General features: G+C 44.6%; 1 protein-coding gene across 4 annotated transcripts in view; it reads left to right on the top strand.

The window, feature by feature from the left end:
• The window catches only part of IFI35 (interferon induced protein 35), a 205623-nt gene that overhangs the window by 172683 nt on the left and 9746 nt on the right, over positions 1–23194 (top strand). For all 4 annotated transcript variants that reach the window (XM_040331390.1, XM_040331393.1, XM_040331394.1 and 1 more), the window contains exons 7-8: positions 839–1025; positions 19291–19397. In XM_040331390.1, coding sequence (XP_040187324.1) covers positions 839–1025; positions 19291–19397 — 294 coding nt within the window. The remainder of the gene's footprint in view (positions 1–838; positions 1026–19290; positions 19398–23194) is intronic.

Raw genomic sequence — 23194 nt, 5'->3', positions numbered from 1 at the left:
GGAGACGGGGATGTAAAGGAACACCAGTCCAGGACCAGCATACACTAGAAGTCCTAAGTTCTGGTCCTTTATTTAGGCAGTAGGCAGCACTGGCTGAATCCCGAAGTTCTAAAGACTGATTTTCTCCCTGGATCATCAGATTCTTTGTGGATGCACTATTTATATGCACTTTACATATGGACTTATTTATAGTTTATTATATTTCTATCTTTGTGGACTTTTTTTCTAGTTTGATTTTTATTTAGATGTTATCTTAAATGTGATGCACTTTATATCAGATTTATTCATTGTCTATTGATATACTCATTTAGCACTTTATTATTAGAGTAATTAGTGCTACTTCACTATATTTATACTAATATGAAATAAGAAGGCTAGTGGGGTATTGCTTATCAGGACTTCAGTGAAGCAGCCCATAGATTATACTTTTTATATTTTTCCAACCATAGGGTTTTCCCCCATCGACACATTTGAGGTGGATGGGGGAATACTTCCTGCTGAGTTATTGTATTCTAAGAGTGGGGAGACATCCCCACTGTCAAAACACACTGATCAATACAGCAGCGCTGATTAAGCAGGAAAAATCTGATAGGGCGGATGTACAAAACTTGATCGGTAGGTTGAGTTCTGTACAACCTCTCTGCCCATACATTAATCAAAATTCAGCTGGTCCCCGTTAAACCAGGTATAATTCACAGGTAGGTAACTGATGGTTAGCTCTATATCAAGCAACGATGGAGGGAAAGATTTTAATACATCTATGTTTCATATGTCTGGCATATAAACTGTTTCTGGGGAGAAGATTTGACAAAGCTACTTAATTTTATGTTTTATACAGATGGAGATGAATTTGAGTCCAAAAAAGATCCTTGTATATAATCTGCCCACCGGACTTGAAGAAGAAGTCATCATGGATAAACTAGAGTTGTTTTTTGGGAAAAGTAAGAATGGAGGTGGGGAGGTGGACAAACGAGAGTTCTTAGATGACTGCAAAAGTGCTATCCTCACTTTCATTGATAAAGAAGGTATGATTTTTTATTAATTTTTTTCCAAGCAAACCAACCATGAAGAACTGTCCGTTGATTTTAATATTGTATTCTCTGCTTTCACTGCCTTGTTTAGAGCAGATACATTTCCTTTCATTAGTGGGGAAACACAGACCATATTTTCTGTGAGCGAGGCTGGGTTCACACTGGTACATTGTAATGCCACGTACACACAATCGGAATTTCCGACAAGAAAAGTTTGATATAAGCTTTTGTTTGGAAGTTCCGACCGTGTATAGGCCCCATCTGACTTTTTTTGTCTGAATTTCCGACAGCAAAAATTTGAGAGCTGGTTCTCAAATTTCCTCACGGGAAAAGTTCTTGTCGAAAATTCTGATCGTCTGTATGCAATTCCGACGCGCAAAAAAACACGCATGCTCGGAATCAATTTGACGCATGCTCGGAATCATTGAACTTAATTTTTCTCTGCTTGTTGTAGTGTTGTAAATCTCTGCATTCTTGACGGTCGGAATTTTGTGTGACCGCTGTTTTTTTTGACAAATAGCTGGTTGCTAAGGAGCGGGCCCAGAAGCCGGCTGACTCCCAACAACCAATGACTCATCAGCTGTCAGCGGGTTTCCCGCTGAATGTATAAAAAACAGAAAAGCCAACAATTAAAAAATGTAAACAAAAAACAGAGTGAGGTCCTCCCAGAGCATACCAGGCCCTTTGAGTCTGGTATGGACTTTAAGGGGAACCCCACGCCACATTTAAAAAAAAAAACAGCGTTCGGTCCCCCCCAAAGTTCATACCAGACCCTTATCCATGCATGCAGCCCGGCAGGTCAGGGAAGGGGGAATGAGCGAACGTCTAAACCCCCCCAACCCCCGAACCATACCAGGCTACATTCCCTCAATATGGGGGGGAGGGGGGTGGGTATTGATGGGGATAAGGGCCTCATCCCCACAACCGTGTCACAAAGTAAAAAAAAAACACACACAGTTTTTGACACATTTATTATTAACCATTTTTGCTCCGGAAGGTTTTACTCCCTCCCTGACCAGGTCATTTTTTTTTGCTATAAAGCACTGCGTTGCTCTAACTGACAATTGCATACCCAAATAAAATGAATGTTATTTTTTTCAAACAAATATAGTTTCTTTTGGTGGTATTTGATCACCTCTGCATTTTTTTTTTCCCACAATAGATCACATTCGTAACCAATTTTCTCTTATGACCAGAGCCAAGACTACATTTTGTTGACATTCTGGTTTACTCATTGTACTCTTTAGATATTGCTGCCTTGAAATTTTTTGGCCATTGTCAAACCTGTGCTTCCCTATGGAAATTCGGTTGCTAATTTTAAGCACTCATTTGCAAATTGTGGCTCTTAAGTCAGCTATTCCAATTCCTGCCAGCCCCTCTGTAATAACAAGATGTACTACACAGTGTGTGTTTTTATCATTTTTTATTCTGCAGCTAAATACCTTTTTTAAACCACCGATGTGCGGTCTCCTTTCCTGATCTAAGGACTACAGTGGGAGGGGCTGATCACGTGACCGCACATCGGTGATGTAACAAATGGTATTTAGCTGCAGAATAAAAAAAAACACACACTGGGGCTGAATTACTAATATCAATGCTCTGCGCCGGTTCATGGCTTAATTAGTACTCCGGATGAATCCTTAATTAGGCGCATGAACCGGCGTAGCAGCGGGCGCAATGCAAGTATTATGTAAAGCCGCCGCCAAACTCCCTTTAGAAGTCTATGGGAGAAATCAAAAGTGTTCATTTTAAAGGTCAATATGCAAGTTTTGTCCTAAAAAGTGTTTGGGGACCTGAGTCCTGCCCCAGGGGACATGTATCAATGCTTTTTATATTTTTTAAAATGGCCGTTTTTTCGGGAGCAGTGAATTTAATAATTTCTTAAAGTGAAATATTCCTTTAAATTTCGTACCTAGGGGGGGGTGTAATGTAAGCATGTGAAAAAGCGCATGTTTCCCGTGGTTAGAACTGTCCCTGCTCAAAATGACATTCTGAAGGAAAAAAAGTAATTTAAAAATCACTTGCGGCAATAATGAATTGTCGGCTCCCGGCAATTCTGAGAGAATTCATTCTCCCCCCAAATTCAATTACCAGGCCCTTCAGGTCTGGTATGGATATTAAGAGGAACCCCTAAAAAAAAAAAGGACGTGGGGTTCCCCCTAAATATCCATACCAGGCCCTTCAGGTCTGGTGTGGATTTTAAGGGGAACTCCACCCCAAATTTTTTAAAAAAATGGCGTGGAGTTCCCCCAAAAATCCACACCAGACCCTTATCTGAGCACGTTAACCTGGCCGGCCGCAGAAAAGAGGGGGGACAGAGTGCGCCCCCCTCTCCTGAACCGTACCAGGCCACATGCCCTCAACATGGGGAGGATGTCCCCATGTTGATGGGGACAAGGGCCTCATCCTCACAACCCTGGCCGGTGGTTGTGGGGGTCTGCGGGTGAGGGGCTTATCGAAATCTGGAAGACCCCTTTAACAAAAGGGACCCCCAGATCCAGGCCCCCCCTGTGTGAAATGGTAATGGGGTACATTGTACCTCTACCATTTCACCAAAAAAAGTGTAAAAAATGTAAAAAATTACAATAGCCGGTTTTTGACAATTCCTTTATTAATATCTTCTTTCCGCGCTTCTTCTTCTTAGTTTCTTCTTTCATTCGGGTTTCTTCCTCCATCTTCCTCTGCTTCTTTCTTGGGTATTCTCGTCCGCATCTTGACTGGCGTCTTCTTCCATCTTCTTCTCCTTCCGTCGGCCTTCTCGTCCCGCATCTTCTGCTTCTTCCTCTGCTTCTTTCTTGGGTCTTCTTGTCCGCATCTTGACCGGCGTCTTCTTCCATCTTCTTCTCCTTCCGTCGGCCTTCTCGTCCCGCATCTTCTTCTTCTTCCCCGGACGCTGTGCTTGAAATTGAATTCCCCGACGTGTGACGCTCATGTGACCCCGCCCCCCTCTGACGCCACAGGCAAACTCATAATAAAGTCCCTGTGTGGTACATGTGCGTCAGAGGGGGGCGGGGTCACATGAGCGTCACACAGCGGGGAATTCAATTTGCAAGTGCAGCATCCGGGGAAGAAGCCGCGCAAGATGCGGACGAGCTTCCATTTGAAGTTCCTGCTATGTGACGCTCCTGTGACCCCGCCCCCTCTGACGCACATATACCACACGCGGACTTTCTTATGAGTTTGCCCGTGGCGTCAGAGGGGGGCAGGGTCACCGGAGCTTCACACGGCCGGAACTTCAATTTCCAGCGCAGCGTCCGGGGAAGAAGAAGAAGATGCGGGACAAGAAGGCCGACAGAAGGAGAAGAAGATGGAAGAATACGCCGGTCAAGATGCGGATGAGAAGACCCAAGAAAGAAGAAGAGGAAGAAGAAGATGGAGAGGAAGAAACCCGAATGAAAGAAGAAAAGAAGAAGAAGGAAGAAGATGGAAGAAGAAGAAGAAGCGCGGAAAGGAATTGTCAAAAACCGGCTATTGTCATTTTTTACATTTTTGACACTTTTTTTTGTGAAATGGTAGAGGTACAATGTACCCCATTACCATTTCACACAGGGGGGGGGCCGGGATCTGGGGGTCCCCTTTGTTAAAGGGGTCTTCCAGATTTCGATAAGCCCCCCGCCTGCAGACCCCCACAACCACCGGCCAGGATTGTGGGGATGAGGCCCTTGTCCCCATCAACATGGGGACATCCTCCCCATGTTGAGGGCATGTGGCCTGGTACGGTTCAGGAGAGGGGGGGGGGCCGCACTATTCCCTCCCCCTCTTTTCTGCAGCCGGCCAGGTTAACGTGCTTGGATAAGGGTTTGGTGTGGATTTTTGGGGGGACTCCACGCCATTTTTTTTTTAAATTTGGGGTGGAGTTCCCCTTAAAATCCACATCAGATCTGAAGGGCCTGGTATGGATATTTGGGGGGACCCCCATGTTTTTTTTAGTTTTTTTTTACGGCGGGGTTCCCCTTAATATCCATACCAGACCTGAAGGGCCTGGTATGGATATTTGGGGGGACCCCCACGTTTTTTTTTTTTTTTTTATTTTTTTACGGCTGTTTTTTTTTTTAATGAGCAATGACTGTATTCTTTATAGCCATGATTACTTTTAAATTACTTTTTTGTTCACTTCAGAAATGACATCTTGTACAGGGACAGTTCTAAGCACGGTAAACATGCTCTTCACAGGCATGTTGTACCCCCCTGTATGAAATATAAAGAAATATTTCACTTTTATGGTTTCACTTTAACCACTTCCATACCGCGCATATTCTGGCACTTCTCTCCTTCATGTAAAAATTATATTTTGTTCCTGGAAAATTACTCAGGACCCCCAAACATTATATATATTTTTTTAGCAGACACCCTAGGGAATAAAGTGGCGGTCATTTTTTATTTTATTTCCAACGGTATTTGCGCAATCATTTTTCAAACGCCTTTTTTTTTTGGCCAAAAAATTTGGCCAAATTTCTGATAATTTTATTGAGAGGACTAAGAAAATATAACAATGCCAATAGGCCAGGATACAGCGTTGCTAATATGTATGAATGTGTGTTAGGGACCCCCACAAACACCACCCAATGTTAAATAAACAATTTTCTTAATTTGCAAATAAGTATCATCTGCTCATTTTTTGGGGATGTCTGCACCCCTGATAGGGTGAAGACACCTCACAAATGTTGTCACTTTCTACTTCAAATTTATTCACTTCCTGTCACATAGCCAAACAGGAAGTGAGGGTAAAACCTTACTAATGTCTTTTCTTGGGGACATACAGATCAATCTAAATAGTTTCCCATTATATAAATTGCACTCTAGCATTTTGCTGTGTACACCCCAAATTATTAGGGATCTTGGACTTTAGGGTCTATTTACTAAAGGCAAATCCACTTTGCACTACAAGTGCACAAGCAAGGAAGAAAAAAACAAAAAAAAAATTTGCTTCTACAGGATTGGATGTTAAAACCATCAGTGCTTCCCCTCTGATTTTCAGCGACTACGCTTCTACTGCAGAGTGGCTTTGCCTTTACTAAACCCCAAACTCCAGTCCAGGGGAGTGGAAACCCTGTCTGGGATCCCGGTCCCTGAAGGTCTGTTGACTCACCGTGATAGGTGAAGGTTGGGTCTGTCTGTGCTCAGCAGTATCCTGCGGCGGGGATAAGGTAAGTGAAGACAATCCTAGGTAAATAGCTTAAGGATTATCTTCCATAAGTAGCTGCATGTCTTATGTGTTTTCCGCCACTAGAGGCAGTAAAGAGACATACCTGGTGTTTCATTTAACATGCTTTCCAGGAACGAAAGCTCAGTGTCAGCCGGTCTGTTCAGCGGCTCACATCCTCTGCTTCAGGCTCTGCCACAGTTGTGTGGGGTGATCCCCCGTAGTCCGAGTCAACGACGCTCCTTGGGGGGATCTCTCTCTCTCACCCCCCGCCTCCACCATTTCCCTATGCGCGCGCACTTTTGAAGCCGGTAGGCAGGGTAGAGGGGATGTGGTTGCCGCTGGCGCGCGTGTGCATGCCGGCTCACAGTGCAGGCGCAAGGTGGCCCCTTTAAAAAAGCCCCAAACTCCAGAGCTCTGTAAAGCCAGAGGGACATAGCAGCTTGGGGCACGTAAGAACCTCCTGTGTGTTGGATACAGACATACCTAAGATTCCTACTTAGCATAAAGCTGTGCAGCTTAGCAGGCATTGTTTTTTTGCTAGACTAAGTTCAGCTGTTTACATAGTTTACATAGTTAGTCAGGTTGAAAAAAGACACAAGTCCATCCAGTTCAACCACAAAAAAATAAACAAACAAAATAAAAAGCACAGTACAATCCCATATACCCAACTCCATACCCACAGTTGATCCAGAGGAAGGCAAAAAAAAACCAGCAGAGCATGATCCAATTTGCTACAGCAGGGGAAAAAAAACCTTCCTGATCCCCCGAGAGGCAATTGGATTTACCCTGGATCAACTTTACCTACAAATCTTAGTACTCAGTTATATTATGTACATTTAGGAAAGAATCTAGGCCTTTCTTAAAGCAATCTACTGAGCTGGCCAGAACCACGTCTGGAGGGAGTCTGTTCCACATTTTCACAGTTCTTACTGTGAAGAAACCTTTCCGTATTTGGAGATGAAATCTCTTTTCCTCTAGACGTAAAGTGTGCCCCCTTGTCCTCAGGGTTGACCGTAAAGTGAATAACTCAACACCAAGTTCACTATATGAACCCCTTATATATTTGTACATGTTGATTATATCCCCCCTTATTCTCCTCTTCTCAAGAGTGAATAAATGTAGTTCTTCTAATCTTTCCTCATAGCTGAGCTCCTCCATGCCTCTTATCAGTTTGGTTGCCCTTCTCTGCACTTTCTCCAGTTCTCCGATATCCTTTTTGAGAATTGGTGCCCAAAACTGAACTGCATATTCCAGATGAAGTCTTACTAATGATTTGTACAGGGGCAAAAGTATATCTCTGTCTCTGGAGTCCATACCTCTCTTAATACAAGAAAGGACTTTGCTTGCTTTGGAAACCGCAGCTTGGCATTGCATGCCATTATTGAGCTGTTGATGCACCTGTGTTAAGTTCCTCTGCTTTTAGCTTAGGATAATGTCTCCCTGTAGAAAAGGTTCAGGGGCAGGAATATAAAATGGCACCAAGGTATCACCATCTTAATCTGGTGGCCCTTATCATGCCTGCATGATACCATCCTCCCCTTTAGAGACTTGAGGCAGCCGCACAGGTTGAGCTATCGGCCCTGTCAGGCATTGCAGCCTCCCCAACCATGCAGCCACTCTGCATATGTCAGTTTGGACATTTTTTTTTGCATTGCATTTGTTGGTCTATAAGAGGTTAACTGCTATGATCGCAGCATCCTCACAAGAAGCAGAAACCGGGGTGTGCCCCTTCACCTGCTCTAAATCCTCAGGAAAGAGGATTAAAGTCCTGAGGATGAAAGTTCACTGTCAGAGGACAGGGAACAGGTGCAGTCTAAAAAGGCGGAGGTATCAGAAGTTTCACAAGGTCTGGAGTGGCAGCTGCAGTCTTTTTCAGAGATTCATACTGCATATAACTTTCCCTTCTTGGGGTTTTAAAAAATTCCCATAGGTTGCTTCTACCTTCCCAATCTATTCATTACTGCAACAGTTTATTTCTGCTGATTGGGCACCCGCATAAGATGTTTTTTCTCCTCCTAAAAACTCTAGCCGAGGAGTATAGGTTGCTAGAAAAACCTCCACAGGATCCTCATCCTGGTGCTGGCTTCAGGCTAGCCAAACGCACAATTGCTTGGATGCACAGTTGCTGGTGCACATTGCTAATGCACAACAGTTATATCGCATGATTGCGGAAATGCACGTTTGCAGAGGATAACTATCTCTTTATCAGTAGACATGTTTGCAAATAATTCATTTTTTTTTATATGGTCACATGAGGATGCTTGGTCACATTAAAGTGCTTAAGTCGCACAGAGAGGCTTGTTTTCACAAAAATGATTAAAATCGCATAAAAATGCTTGATTGCATAAAGATGCTGGATCGCACAGGGGTGCTTGATCACACAAGAGTCCTTGGTCACACAAGGGTACTTGTTCGCACAGTAGTGCTTAAAATGCATAAGATGCATGATCGCCTAAAGTTGCATGTTCGCCTAAATTTTGCATGGTTGCATAATGAGGCATGATAATTTAAGTTTTCTTAATTATACAGGATTCCTTGTGTTCACATAGGAATACGTGTCTGCATGGGTACATGTTGCGCAATGTTGCATAACACGTTCATAAACACATGCTTGCGTGCAAGATGCCCATGTTGCACGCAAGCACACGTTATATATGTATGTGTGTATACAGCGCACACTTTTTTATGTTTTGCCTAAAAGATATTTGTATAAATTCATGCTTCCATGAACGCACGCTTCCATAGAGGCATTTGGCTTTAACACTTGCCACATACACACATGGGGAGCCATTTGCATATGTTTTTATTTACATGGCACTGCAGAGGTTGTCTGCGTTTCGCAGGAGAACCGCACCTCTTCCAGTTGGTGGTCTTGCCCCTTGGGTAGCCACCGTGCCCGGGTTTACAGGGTGTTAGGGCCCGCCTCTATCAGGTCTAAAGGCCCAGGGTATAGCAGTAATGGCATACAGAGGCAATCTGCTGCTGATAAACTACAAACAAATTCCCAGGAGACCGTCCGTATTCTACTCTGCTACAGACCGCCTGGCCCAAAATCGCAGTTTATGCCATCATTGACGGAGTTTATCTCCACTTACACCCTTAACAGCAAACACCTTTTGCTGCTCGGGGATTTCAACCTTTGGGCCAACTCCTCACAAGACCCCGTTGCCGACGCCTGTATTGACCACCTGGAAGGATTAGGGCTACAGCAATTAATATGTGGGCCCACACATGCTTCAGGTCACACGCTCGATCTTATTTTCAGACAAAATCTGGAAATAAACATTTTGGAAAATGAACCGTTGCCATGGACAGATCACCATGCAATTGAATTCATAATTTCCAAAATCCCCCCTTAACAAAAACATCAAAACCAAAAACATCAACAACACACTGGACTAGATGTCAGAAGAAGCTCCATTCGGAACTCTTCAAAACCACATTAAGGGAAAAAATAAAAACAATTCAACCTCATCAAACGGCCTTAGAAACACTGGATGCCATAAACACAGCCCTATTACAGTCAGCCGACTTAATAGCGCCGAAACGGAAAACCTGCATCCGGAAAAACACCCCAAGCTGGTTTAACAACCAGCTGTCGTTACTGAAGCAAGAGCGCAGAAGGGCGGAAGCCGCCTGGAAAAGAAGCTCCTCAGAAGAAAACCTCATCATCTACAAGGCCACAACAAGAAAATACCACAAAGAAATTTTCAAAGCCAAGAAAAATTATTTTTCCAAGGCTATCAAGAGCACCCTAAACCGCCCCCGCGAACTCTTCAAGATGGTCACTCAGACCATGAATCCTGTCTGTCTTGAAGCCCCCAATTCGGACACCCAAGAATTTTGCAATGAATTGTCGGATTACTTCATTAATAAAATTGAGGGAATCCGGAAAAGCATTCAGCAAAGCAATACCCCCCTCACCCCCCCCCCCCCCGCAATTACTCACACAACACCCACAGAAATTCACCACAATCAGGAAAGTTCACTCTAGAACCCATCTCCATCGATGCCACTAAAAATATCATCGGTACTTTGCGAAACAGCACAGCGCCAAATGATATCATTCCTACCAAACTGCTAAAGGAATGCACCGACATCCTGGCACCTCCTATCATGCAGCTTATAAACCACTCTTTCAAGAAAGGCATTGTGCCCTCCCAGTTGAAAGAGGGCATAATCCAACCCATCTTGAAGAAACCCACCCTAGACCCCAAGGACCCACTTCACCGCCGTCCTATAACAGGCCTAAAAGTTCTCTCCAAGGTAATGGAGAAAGTAGTGGTACAACAGCTGCAACAGCATCTAGATACCCATAACCTACTTGATCCATTTCAATCGGGTTTCCGCCCCGGACACGGTACGGAAACAGCATTGCTCAAAATATGGGACGACGCTCTCGAGGCCGCAGACGGAGGAGAATCTTGTCTCCTGGTTCTGCTGGACCTAAGCGCTGCCTTTGACACTGTAGACCACAAACTATTACTGACTCGGCTAGCAGACGTAGCCAAAGTCGCAGAAGGTGATTTATCTTGGTTCTCCTCTTCTTTGGAAAACCGATCACAAACAGTGAAATTGGGACCTTTCACTTCTGAGAAACGCACGATATCGCACGGAGTCCCTCAAGGATCGCCTCTATCGCTGGTGCTGTTTAACATCTATCTTCGTCCTCTTTTTAAAATCATTAGCAGCCAAAAACTGCTTTATCACTAATATGCAGACGACACGCAACTGTATTTCCGCATTTGCAACAAAAAGGATCACCATCTCAATCTAGAGACATGCCTCTCTTTGATAGAGAACTGGATGACAAAGAGTTATCTTAAACTCAACGGAGCGAACTTCTCCTGTTTCACGCCAAGCGTATGAATCAACCTGCAACAGCTTGGATACCCCCGCCCATTCTGGGCAAAATCATCACCCCTAGCGCCAAAGTCAAAAGTCTCGGGGTCATCTTCGACTCCTACATGACAATGGACGCACAAATAGGGTCAGTAGTCAGCGGATCTCACCATCTGCTGCGCCTACTACGCAAACTCACTCCTTTTATTCCCAAAGAAGACATAGCGGCCGTGGTGGGAGCAATTGTAAACTCCAGATTGGATTATGCAAACGCCCTTTACCTTGGTCTCCCAAAGTACCAAATCGCTCGTCTGCAAGTCGTTCAAAATATGGCCGCCAGACTAGTGACCTGGAAAAAACCCTGGGAATCAATCTCACCTTCACTGAGAACCCTTCATTGGTTGCCAGTAAAAGACAGAATTGTTTTTAAAGCACTCTAACGCATAGATGTATCCATGGGAATGCTCCCCATTATCTATGCGATAAAATAAAAGCTCACAACTCCAATCGCGTTCTGCGATCCACCAACCAAAACCTGCTCCAAATACCGAAAGCCAATTACAAGTCCAAGGGAGAAAGAAGATTTGCGGTCCAAGGTCCCAGACTATGAAACGCTTTACCAACCAGCATTCGGTTGGAGGAAAACCACTTAGCATTCAGGAGAAAGATAAAAACTCATCTCTTTTGATATCAAAGGAGACAGGAACAACAAGCGCCCAGAGGTGATTTAGTTTGCATGTGCCGCGCTATATAAGTTTTTCATTCATTCATTCATTCATTCATTCATAGATCAGTCGGTAGCATGGCTGGACCTAAGTGTGTTCAGCATGGTCAAGTATCTTGAACTCCTGCGTTAGGATCCCAGTCTAAAGGTACATTCTTGCATTCGGTAAAAAGCTTGGAATGTTTGGGACACAGCCCGAAAAGGAGAGTTTTTTTACCTCAGACAAAGTCAGTGCTATAAAAAAGCTGGTCTATGTGGTCAAGGCAAAGAAGAGTTCCTTAGATTTGCCCTTTGCTTAAGGTGCTAGGGAAGATGGTGGCTTCATTCAAAGCGGTTCCCTATGCTCAGTTTCATTCAAGTTTGCTATAAACATTATTCTGTCAGCCTGGAACAAGTAGATCCTAACCTAGCATTATCCAAAGAGTCTGGTCCCAGGGATACGCTGGAGTCTCAGTTGGTGGTCCTTAACCAAAAGATTGGCGGAAAGGAAGATCCTTCATGCTGGTTACCTGGAAGGTGGCGGCTACGAAGGCTGGTCTCTAGGAAAGGAGGCCAGACCTGGAAGGAACCACTGCCCAGGGGAAGTGGTCAAGCTCCAAGTGAGCCTTATCCGTCAACATTCTAGAGCTACGGATGGCACGTCTGGCTTAAGGGCCTAGGCATTTAGGTTGCAGGATTGGTCTGTCAGAGTACAACCCGACAATGCCACACCAGTGATTTACTTCATTCACCAAGGAGGCACTAGAAGTCACGCAGCCAGAGGGAAGTGAGCCATATTCTGGCTTGGGCAGAGGAGCTTGTGCCTTGCCTATTGACAATCTTCATTACATGAAATGGAGAATTGGCAGACGGTTCTCTGGAGCCTTCAACAATTGTTCCCGGGAAAATGACCTCTACAGCCAACTTTTTTCTGACCAAATGCCAGAGAAAGGGTACCCCGGACATAAAATGTATTGGCGTCCAGGTTCAACAAGAATTTTGACAGCTTTGTGTCAAGGACAAAGCATCCACTTGCATGCGGGACAGATGCGTTAGTGACCTTGTGGGACCAGTTATCACTGGTTTATGCATTCTCTCCTCCCAGTGCCGCAACTACCTTGGCTTCTATGCAACATAGGAGGGAAACGGAAGCCGGCCTAATAGCTCCGGCATGACCCAGACGACCTTACTGTGCAGGGATCTTAAGGATGTTAGTAGAGGACCCAGGGTCCCTTACATCTTGTCCAGACCTACTTTTCAAGGGGGTATTCCATCCTGTTTTGCAAACATGGGAATTAATGTTCTGGCTATTTTAGCCCGCATTCTTGAGGATCGGGGCTTTCAGAATCAGCAGCAAATTACCTTGATTTGTACAGGGGAGCTGGCCTCCAGGACCATGTATCATAGAATCTGGAAAGCCCATGTTCCTGGTGTGAAACCAAGGGGTGACATCCTTGGAAGTATGTCATAGGTAGAATTCTTGCCTTCCTACATTAGGAAAGGAGATGGAGCTAGCCTTAAGTTTCATCAAGGATCTGATCTCGGCCTTGTCAGTATTTTTAAAGGCCGCTTGCTTCGCACTCTTTGATCTGGGCCTTAATACAAGGGGTAACGCGTATAAGTCCGCCAGTTAGGTAGCCCTTGTGCTCAGGGGATTGAGTCTAGTTTTGTCGGCTTACAAGGTCAGCACCTTGGGGCGATGCACCATATTTCCCTTCATCCTTCTAACAAGGGAATTTGTGTTCTTGGTTGCGGTAGCCTCCGCAAGAGAGTTTCAGTATTGGCAGCTTTCTTTGTATAGAGCCATACTTAAAGTGGAGTTTCCATCCCAATTTGTTTTTTTCATTATTGTGCTCATTAGACCTAAAAAAGTTTTTTTTTTTTTTTTTTTTTTTTTACTGATCTGGAAATGCCTGTTGCTATGCAGTCCCACAAAACAGGGAGGGAACTTCCTGTCTAATTGATTACACCAGTGTCCATCACCTGAAGGTGGAATATAACCCACTTAGTATTTAGGCTCTGTATCCCGTGATGTACTCCAAGAAAAGGATTGATTTTACAGGTAAGCTGTTATAAAAAATCCTATTTTTTTTTACTAGTAATGGCGGTGATCTGTGATTTTTTAGCGGTACTGCGACATTGCAGCGGACAGATCAGACACTTTTAACACATTTTTTGGACCATTGACATTTATACACCGATAAGTGCTATACAAATGCACTGATCGCTGTATAAATGTCACTGGCAGGGAAGGGATTAACACTAGGGGGCGATCAAGGGGTTAACTGTGTTCCCTAGTGAGTGTTTCTTACTGTATGGGTATGGGACTGATTGGGGGAGGAGCAGGGCCATCTTAACCACTTGCCGACCTCCTCATGTACATTTAAGTCGGCAGAATGGCACGGACAGGCACAATCACGTACCTGTACGTCCTCTGCTAGACGTGGGTGGGGGGTCCGATCGGGACCCCCCCCAGTACATGCGGAGGTCGGGTTCGCTCGGGGAGCGATCCGGGACGACGGCGCGGCTATTTGTTTATAGCCGCTCCGTCGCGATCGCTCCCCGGAGCTGAAGAACGGGGAGAGCTGTGTGTAAACACAGCTTCCCCTTGCTTCACTGTGTCGGCGCATCGATCGCGTCATCCCCGTTATAGGGGAGACACGATCAATGACGTCATTCCTACAGCCACACCCCCCTACACTAGTAAACACATACACAGTGATCCCTAACTCCTACAGCGCCCCCTGTGTTTAACTCCCAAACTGCAACTGTCATTTTCACAATAAACAATGCAATTTAAATGCATTTTTTGCTGTGAAAATGACAATTGTCCCAAAAATGTGTCAAAATTGTCCGAAGTGTCCACCATAATGTCGAAGTCACGAAAAAAATCGCTGATCGCCGCCATTAGTAGTAAAAAAAATAAAATAAATAAAAATGCAAAAAAACTATCCCCTATTTTGTAAACGCTATAAATTTTGCGCAAACCAACCGATAAACGATTATTGCGATTTTTTTTACCAAAAATAGGTAGAAGAATACGTATCGGCCTAAACTGAGGAAAAAAAAATTTTTATATATGTTTTTGGGGGATATTTATTACAGCAAAAAGTAAAAAATATTGCATTTTTTTCAAAATTGTCGCTCTATTTTTGTTTATAGCGCAAAAAATAAAAACCGCAGAGGTGATCAAATACCACCAAAAGAAAGCTCTATTTGTGGGGAAAAAAAGACGCCAATTTTGTTTGGGAGCCACGTCGCACGACCGCGCAATTGTCTGTTAAAGCAACGCAGTCCCGAACTGTAAAAACCCCTTGGGTCTTTAGGCAGCATTTTGGTCCGGGGCTTAAGTGGTTAATAGCACCACAGGCCCCTGGGCAAAGTAATCCTCTATACTGGAGACCGTGCAGGTAAACAGACATGAAGTAGGTAGGAGGCAGACAAGCGGAGCTTCCCCTACATAAACAATCATTCTGTACAGCAAAGAAACAGTGGGGAAAATACTACATACAGTACATAAAATAACAAAGCTGTCCTGTGCATATAATATATCTGCTAGATTGATGCCTTCCCAGCACTATGGCCCCTCTACACCCCAGCTATCCCCCCAGCACTCTTACCTCTCTACATCCCAGATATCCCCCCAACACTCTGACCCCTCTACACCCCAGATTTCCCCCCAGCACTCTGACCACTCTACACCCCAGATATCCCCCCAGCACTCTGACCCCTCTACACCCCAGATATCCCCCCAGCACTCTGACCACTCTACATCCCAGATATCCCCCAGCACTCTGACCCCTCTACACCCCAGATATCCCCCAGCACTCTGACCTCTCTTCATCCCAGATATCCCCCCCCAGCACTCTGACCCCTCTACACCCCTGATATCACCCCCAGCACTCTGACCCCTCTACACCCCAGATAACCTCCCCGACCCCTCTACACCCCTCTACACCCCAGATATCCCCCCAGCACTCTGACCCTTCTACATCCCAGATATCCCCCCAGCACTTTGACCCCTCTACACCCCAGATATCCCCCCAACACTCTGACCCCTCTACACCTCAGAGCATTACTGGAGCTCTGGCCCTGCCAGCTGTGAAATAATAGGTATCGTTCTGCACAGCATGGCGCACCACTGCAACCTGCCTCCCCTGTGTATCCATCACTCTCAGTGCCATCATGGGGCCCCCAATTTTGGAGCAGGGTGGGCTCAAGGACCAGCTGCTTTGAGGAAAGTGCAGGGGCCCCCTATGCAGCTGGGGCCCCTGGGCAGTGCCCAGGTGTGCCCTCTCATTAAGACCCTGGGGAGGAGACATATTGCTGTTCCTACATAGTGGGAACAAATGATATGTCTCCTCTCCCCTGACAGATTAGGGATTTGTGTGTTAACACACACAAATACCCGTTCTAGCTCTCATTCCTGCAATTGCCGGTGGCCGGCGGCGATCTTGCCCGCCAGCTACGCGCATCGGGTCCCCCCTCTACACCCCAGATATCCCCCCAGCACTCTGACCCCTCTACACCCCAGATATCCCCCAGCACTCTGACCCCTCTACACCCCAGATATCACCCCCAGCACTCTGACCCCTCTACACCCCAGATATCCCCCAGCACTCTAACCACTCTACACCCCAGATATCCCCCCAGCACTCTGACCCCTCTACACCCCAGATATCCCCCAGCACTCTGACCCCTCTACACCCCAGATATCACCCCCAGCACTCTGACCTCTCTTCATCCCAGATATCCACCCCAGCACTCTGACCCCTCTACACCCCTGATATCACCCCCAGCACTCTGACCCCTCTACACCCCAGATATCCCCCCAGCACTCTGACCCCTCTACACCCCTCTACACCCCAGATATCTCCCCAGCACTCTGACCCTTCTACATCCCAGATATCCCCCCAGCACTTTGACCCCTCTACACCCCATATATCCCCCCAACACTCTGACCCCTCTACACCCCAGAGCATCACTGGAGCTCCGGCCCTGTAAGCTGTGAAATAATAGGTATCATTCTGCACAGCATGGCGCACCACTGCAGCCTGCCTCCCCTGTGTATCCATCACTCTCAGTGCCATCATGGGGCCCCCAATTTTGGAGCAGTGTGGGCTCAAGGACCAGCTGCTTTGAGGAAAGTGCAGGGGCCCCCTATGCAGCTGGGGCCCCTGGGAAGTGCCCATGTGTGCCCTCTCATTAAGACAGCCCTGGGGAGGAGACATATTGCTGTTCCTACATAGTGGGAACAAATGATATGTCTCCTCTCCCCTGACAGATTAGGGATTTTTGTGTGTTAACACACACAAATACCCATTCTAGCTCTCATTCCTGCAATCGCCGGTGGCCGGCGGCGATCTTGCCCGCCAGCCACGCGCATCGGGTCCCCAGCTGTGCCGCAGACGACTTACCCATACAGCGATTCGTGGGAATGTGCCACTTTGCTGACGTATATCAGAGTGAGCTGGTCGACAAGTGATTAAAGGAACAGGGGGCCAGATTCACAAAAGAGATACGAAAGCGTATCTCCTGATACGCCGTCGTATCTCTGTGTTAGGGCCGTCCTAACTATGCGACTGATTCATAGAATCAGTTACGCATAGCTAGCCCTAAGATCCGACAAGTGTAATTGAATTACACTGTCGGATCTTAAGGATGCAATTCTAGGCCGGCCGCTAGGTGGCGAGGCCATTGCAGCCGGCGTAGAATATGTAAATGAATACTTACGGCGATCCCCGAACGTCCAAACGGCCCGTCGATCTAACTGTACGTCGTTTCCGTCGAGTTACGCCGCGTAAAATTAGGGCTGAGCCCTAGTTGTCCTAAGCCATGTTAACCACTTCCCGACCTCCTCATGTACATATACGTCAGCAGAATGGCACGGACAGGCACATGTACGTACCTGTACGTCCTCTGCTAGACGTGGGTGGGGGGTCCGATCGGGACCCCCCCCGGTACATGCGGAGGTCGGGTCCGCTCGGGGAGCGATCCGGGACGACGGCGCGGCTATTTGTTTTTAGCCGCTCCGTCGCGATCGCTCCACGGAGCTGAAGAATGGGGAGAGCCGTGTGTAAACACGGCTTCCCCGTGCTTCACTGTGGCGGCGCATCGATCGAGTGATCCCTTATATAGGGAAGACTCGATCGATGTTGTCAATCCTACAGCCACACCCCCCTACACTAGTAAACACACACACAGTGATCCCTAAATCCTACAGCGCCCCCTGTGTTTAACTCCCAAACTGCAACTGTCATTTTCACAATAAAGAATGCAATTTAAATGCATTTTTTGCTGTGAAAATGACAATTGTCCCAAAAATGTGTCAAAATTGTCCGAAGTGTCCGCCATAATGTCGCAGTCACGAAAAAAATCGCTGATCGCCGCCATTAGTAGTAAAAAAAAATAAAAAAAATAAAAATGCAAAAAAACTATCCCCTATTTTGTAAACGCTATAAATTTTGCGCAAACCAACCGATAAACGATTATTGCATTTTTTTTTACCAAAAATAGGTAGAAGAATACGTATCGGCCTAAACTGAGGAAAAAAAAAAAATTATATATGTTTTTGGGGGATATTTATTACAGCAAAAAGTAAAAAATATTACATTTTTTTCAAAATTGTTGCTCTATTTTTGTTTATAGCGCAAAAAAATAAAACCGCAGAGGTGATCAAATACCACCAAAAGAAAGCTCTATTTGTGGGGAAAAAAGGACGCCAATTTTGTTTGGGAGCCACGTCGCACGACCGCACAATTGTCTGTTAAAGCGACGCAGTCCCGAACTGTAAAAACCCCTTGGGTCTTTAGGCAGCAATATGGTCCGGGGCTTAAGTGGTTAAGTATGGCCGTCGTTCCCGCGTCGAAATTTAAGAATCAACGTTGTTTGCGTAAGACGTCCGTGAATGGCGATGGACGCCATTTACGTTAACGTCTAAGCAAATGACGTTGGTGCGACGTCATTTAGCGCAATGCACGTCGGGTAATTTACCCGACGGAGCATGCGCAGTACGCTCGGCGCGGGAACGCGCCTAATTTAAATGGTGCCCGCCCCATTTGAATTGGGCGGGCTTGCGCCGTGCGCATTTACGATACACCGCCGCAAGTTTACAGGTAAGTGTTCTGAGAATCAGGCACTTACGCTGTAAACCTGCGGCGGTCTAACGTAAATCACATACGTTACGCTGCCCAGGAGCAACGTAATTATATGTGAATCTGGCCCTAGGTCTTTTTTGTTTTTTTTAAGGGTTACAACCTCTTTAACACAGCAAACTTTGATTTTCTGTTCACCTCTCTAACAGTTTTATTATCTATTAATCCCATTTTTTTTCCACTTTTTGTAATAGGCCAAGCAAAAGTGGAATTTTCCCTCCAACCTTATTGGGAGAAACCATATTACAATGGCAAAAACATATTAATGTATGTTACAGTTTAATGTATGTGTGTATCTTACTTACAGTCCAGTTAAACTCAGTTATACTCCACTCTGGTTTTGTTTTATCTGTGAAATAGGGAGTGAGGAAATACAATATATGTTTCTGATATAACTGTGTTTCTACATTACAGTTGCTTCACAACTGGTTGAAAAAAAATCCTTCCATGTGCCTTTTGGAGACTCTTCTCACAAAGTATGTGTAGCACCTTCTTTAGAAGGCAGCCTGCAGGACCACAAGGTAAGCCAATGGATGTTATTCCAAGTAACTCTCAGTGCGCTTGACAACTGACAATTAAATTTTTTAAAAGGACGCTGTTTCCATCAATGTTTCCTCCCAAAAATAAAATTGGTAGTTTAAACTAAAAACGTGTAATCAGTTTTAGATGAATTTGCTGAGCATTTTTCTGAGGTTCATAAAAAATTTATATCCATGTATAATAATAACATACCAGACCAAGAGAATCTCTTCTCTTAAACTTCATCCTAATAGTGTTAACTATATAGTGTTTTTTTGCTTGATGTGAATGTATATGTTTGCATTGCCATCTGTGAGTCTGGTTCAAAAACCTTAATTTTATGTTCTTTTATTTCCTAAAAGTATCTACTGCACTATTTAGGTGTTAATGCCTATTTTATATGTAATGCACAAAAACACATATAGAAAAGATTGAAATGCAACTTATGCTGAGAGAGATAAGAAAGTTGCCATTACTAGTTCCCTGGCTGTCCTTATAATAATTTAGCCCCAATCATTTCAAAGTCAATGCCCTGTAACAAGTATGCAGCTACTAAAATTAAAAGCTGGGTATAATTGCGTTTGACATTTTTCTTTGTGAGAATGTTGTAAGAGCAATTGTTCCTTTTTCTAATCAATTAGTTTATTCATTTTCAACAGCAGTAATGAGAACATTTGGAGGAGTAGGATGGGAAATTCTTCTTGAATGTATACGTTTTCAACACGGAATGTGGTTTTCATTTGGTAAAGTCCATTCATTAAACAAGCGAATGCTAATAGCAAACAAGATCTTTCAAACAACATTCAAATGCTCTGAGAATAGTCATACAAATTTTCATAAGAATTTTGGTATGAATTTTTGTTCAAAATTCTATTAGTGTATACCCAACTTTAAACTCTCAGGGCCAGATTCACGAAGCAGATACGACGGTGTATCTCAGATACACCATCGTATCTCAGCTTTTTTCAGGTCCTATCTATGCGCCTGATTCATAGAACCAGTTACGCATAGATAGGGCTGAGATCCGACAGTGTTACACTGTGTTACACTGTCGGATCTTTTTTTTGAATTAAAAATGGCGCCGGGGGCGTTCCCGCTGATTTACACTGAATAATATGTAAATCAGCGAGATACGCGAAATTCACGACCGTACGCGGACCCGACGCAGTGTTCTTACGTCGTTTCCGTAGCGCGGTACCCGTCGTATACTTACCCCTGCTAAAAGCAGGGGTAAGTATTGTTAAGTATAGCCGTCGTTCCCGCGTCGAGTTTGAAATTTCCTACGTCGTTTGCGTACGCCGATTCACGAACACGCGCGTCGCAAGTCTAGCTCCCGTCGCAACCACTGACGTCCTATTGACGTCAGTGGGAGCAATGCACGCCGGGAAATTCCCCGGACGACGCATGCGTATTTAAATCGGCGCGGGAGCGCGCCTGATTTAAATATGACACTCCCCTAGCCGCGGAATTTGAATTCCGCTGGGGGATTTAGGATCCGCCGTCGCAAGTTTGGAGGTAAGTGGTTTGTGAATTAGCCACTTGCCTCCTAAACTTGCGGGAGCGGATCTTAATTCACGTAGAACGAGCGGATCTATAGATCCGCTGCGCTACGTGAATCTGGCCCTCAATCTGAAGGTTTGCTCCAAGCAAATGACTCAAACATTTGAACACTTGAATCAAAATAACATCCAGGCAATGAATATGTCTAAATGGAAAGCTTAGCAATGGCAGTCTGTGCATTATCTCAATATGTTTCTTTGAAAGTACCAATGAAAAATTATAAACACGTGAAAATAAAAGAATGTCGTATATACATGTTTACATTTAACTAAAAACAGATTGTAAAATTTGCATTTTTTGAACCAGCAAATGTCTTCTGACATTCTGTCTGTGTGTACGGAGCTTAAGGGTCATGTGCTTACTGTCGTAGTAGGAGGTCTTGTCTGGGTCATAGATACAGTAGAATGGATATGACTAGCAAAGCTGAAGCCATGAACCCTTAAAAAATTATAATGCCGCATACACACGACCATTTTCAATGGTCTAGAAAAAACAAAGTTTTTTTCGACCTGATTCTTGTCAAGACTGCCTTGCCTACACACGATTGTGAAAAAAAATGCTCGAGCAAAGCGCGGTGACGTACAACACGTACGACGGCACTATAAAGGGGAAGTTCCATTCGGATGGCACCACCCTTGGGGCTGCTTTTGCTGATTTCGTGTTAGTAAAAGTTTGGTGAGAGACGATTCACGCTTTTCAGTCTTTGTGCTTTTCAGTCTGTTACAGCGTGACGGATGTACTATCTCCATTACAAACGCTAGTTTTACCAGAATGAGTAAAAGCGACAACGTGAAAAGCGACAACATGAAAAACGATGCGAAAAAATAGAGCATGTTCTAAACTTTTTAATGCCCATTTTTCACGTCATGAAAAATGTTCTGGAGCCCACACACGATCGTTTTAACCACTTGCTTACTGGGCACATATACCCCCTTCCTGACCAGAGGACTTTTTGCGATTCGGCACTGCGTCGCTTTAACTGACAATTGCGTGGTCGTACGACGTGGCTCCCAAACAAAATTGACGTCCTTTTTTTCCCACAAATAGAGCTTTCTTTTGGTGGTATTTGATCACCTCTGCGGTTTTTATTTTTTGCGCTATAAACAAAAATAGAGCGACAATTTTGAAAAAAAATTATATATTTTTACTAAATTTTTTTTATTTTTATTTTTTCTCAGTTTAGGCCGATACGTATTCTACATATTTTTTGGGGAAAAAAAATTGCAATAAGCGACTGGTTTGCGCAAAAGTTATAGCGCCTACAAAATAGGGGACAGAATTATTATTATTATTATTTTTTTCTACTAGTAATGGCGGCGATCTGCGATTTTTATTGGGACTGTGACATTATGGCGGACACATCGGACACTTTTTTTTTTTTTTTTTTCTCCGCTCAGTCAATAACTTTCTTGGTGACTTTCTCATGGAAGATGGTCCCCCATCGTCTCCGAAGAAGTTTTAGCATCATCTGCGGGTATATGATTCCTTTTTATAGGTTTTTCATGCTATTCTTTTTTTTAGTTTTTTTTATAAGTATATATTATCTATTTTTATAAAGAGTAAATTAAATTTTACAACCAAACAAGAGAATAAGGGAATACATAAATTAAGCCCAACGTTCCCCCCCTCCCCACCTCCTAGCCCCCCCACCCCACCATCTCGTGACTCCACTTTACTAATTTATCCCAGATGCTACTTCAACTTTCTATATCTCCCTCAGGCTTTCCATATATCCCCTAGTTTTTTTGAACTCGATCCAATTTGCCCATTTGCCCCTGTGGTCAACGTTTTCCTCGTCCGCCCCATCCTTCCACTTCTCCCTCCTGTAAGTATCCTCCACAGACTCCATCCACTCCCACACTTGTGGGCTTTCTGCTTCCCTCCACTTTTTTGGTATCAGACGTTTGGCTGCGTTGAGTAGATGGGGAGTCAGAGATCTTTTATATGCTTTTATACTTTCTTCCCCCCCCATGGAACAGAACTACCCATGGGTCTTCTATTATCTCTTTCTTGGTTATTACCTTAATCAGTGGCAAACATTTTTCCAATAGTTTTTAATTACCGGGCAGTCCCACCATAGGTGAGCCATTGTCCCCCTTACTGTACACCCTCTCCAACAGTCTGCTGACTGCCCTTCTCTATATTTGCTGATTTTGTCTGGGGTAGTGTACCACCCCGTTAAGCATTTAAAATTCATCTTGGCAGTCCTTACGTCTATTGCAGAGGTATGGATCATTTT

Source organism: Rana temporaria, chromosome 12, assembly GCF_905171775.1.
Source record: "Rana temporaria chromosome 12, aRanTem1.1, whole genome shotgun sequence".
NCBI classification, from domain to species: domain Eukaryota; kingdom Metazoa; phylum Chordata; class Amphibia; order Anura; family Ranidae; genus Rana; species Rana temporaria.
This window is presented reverse-complemented; position numbering and strand designations above follow the sequence as displayed.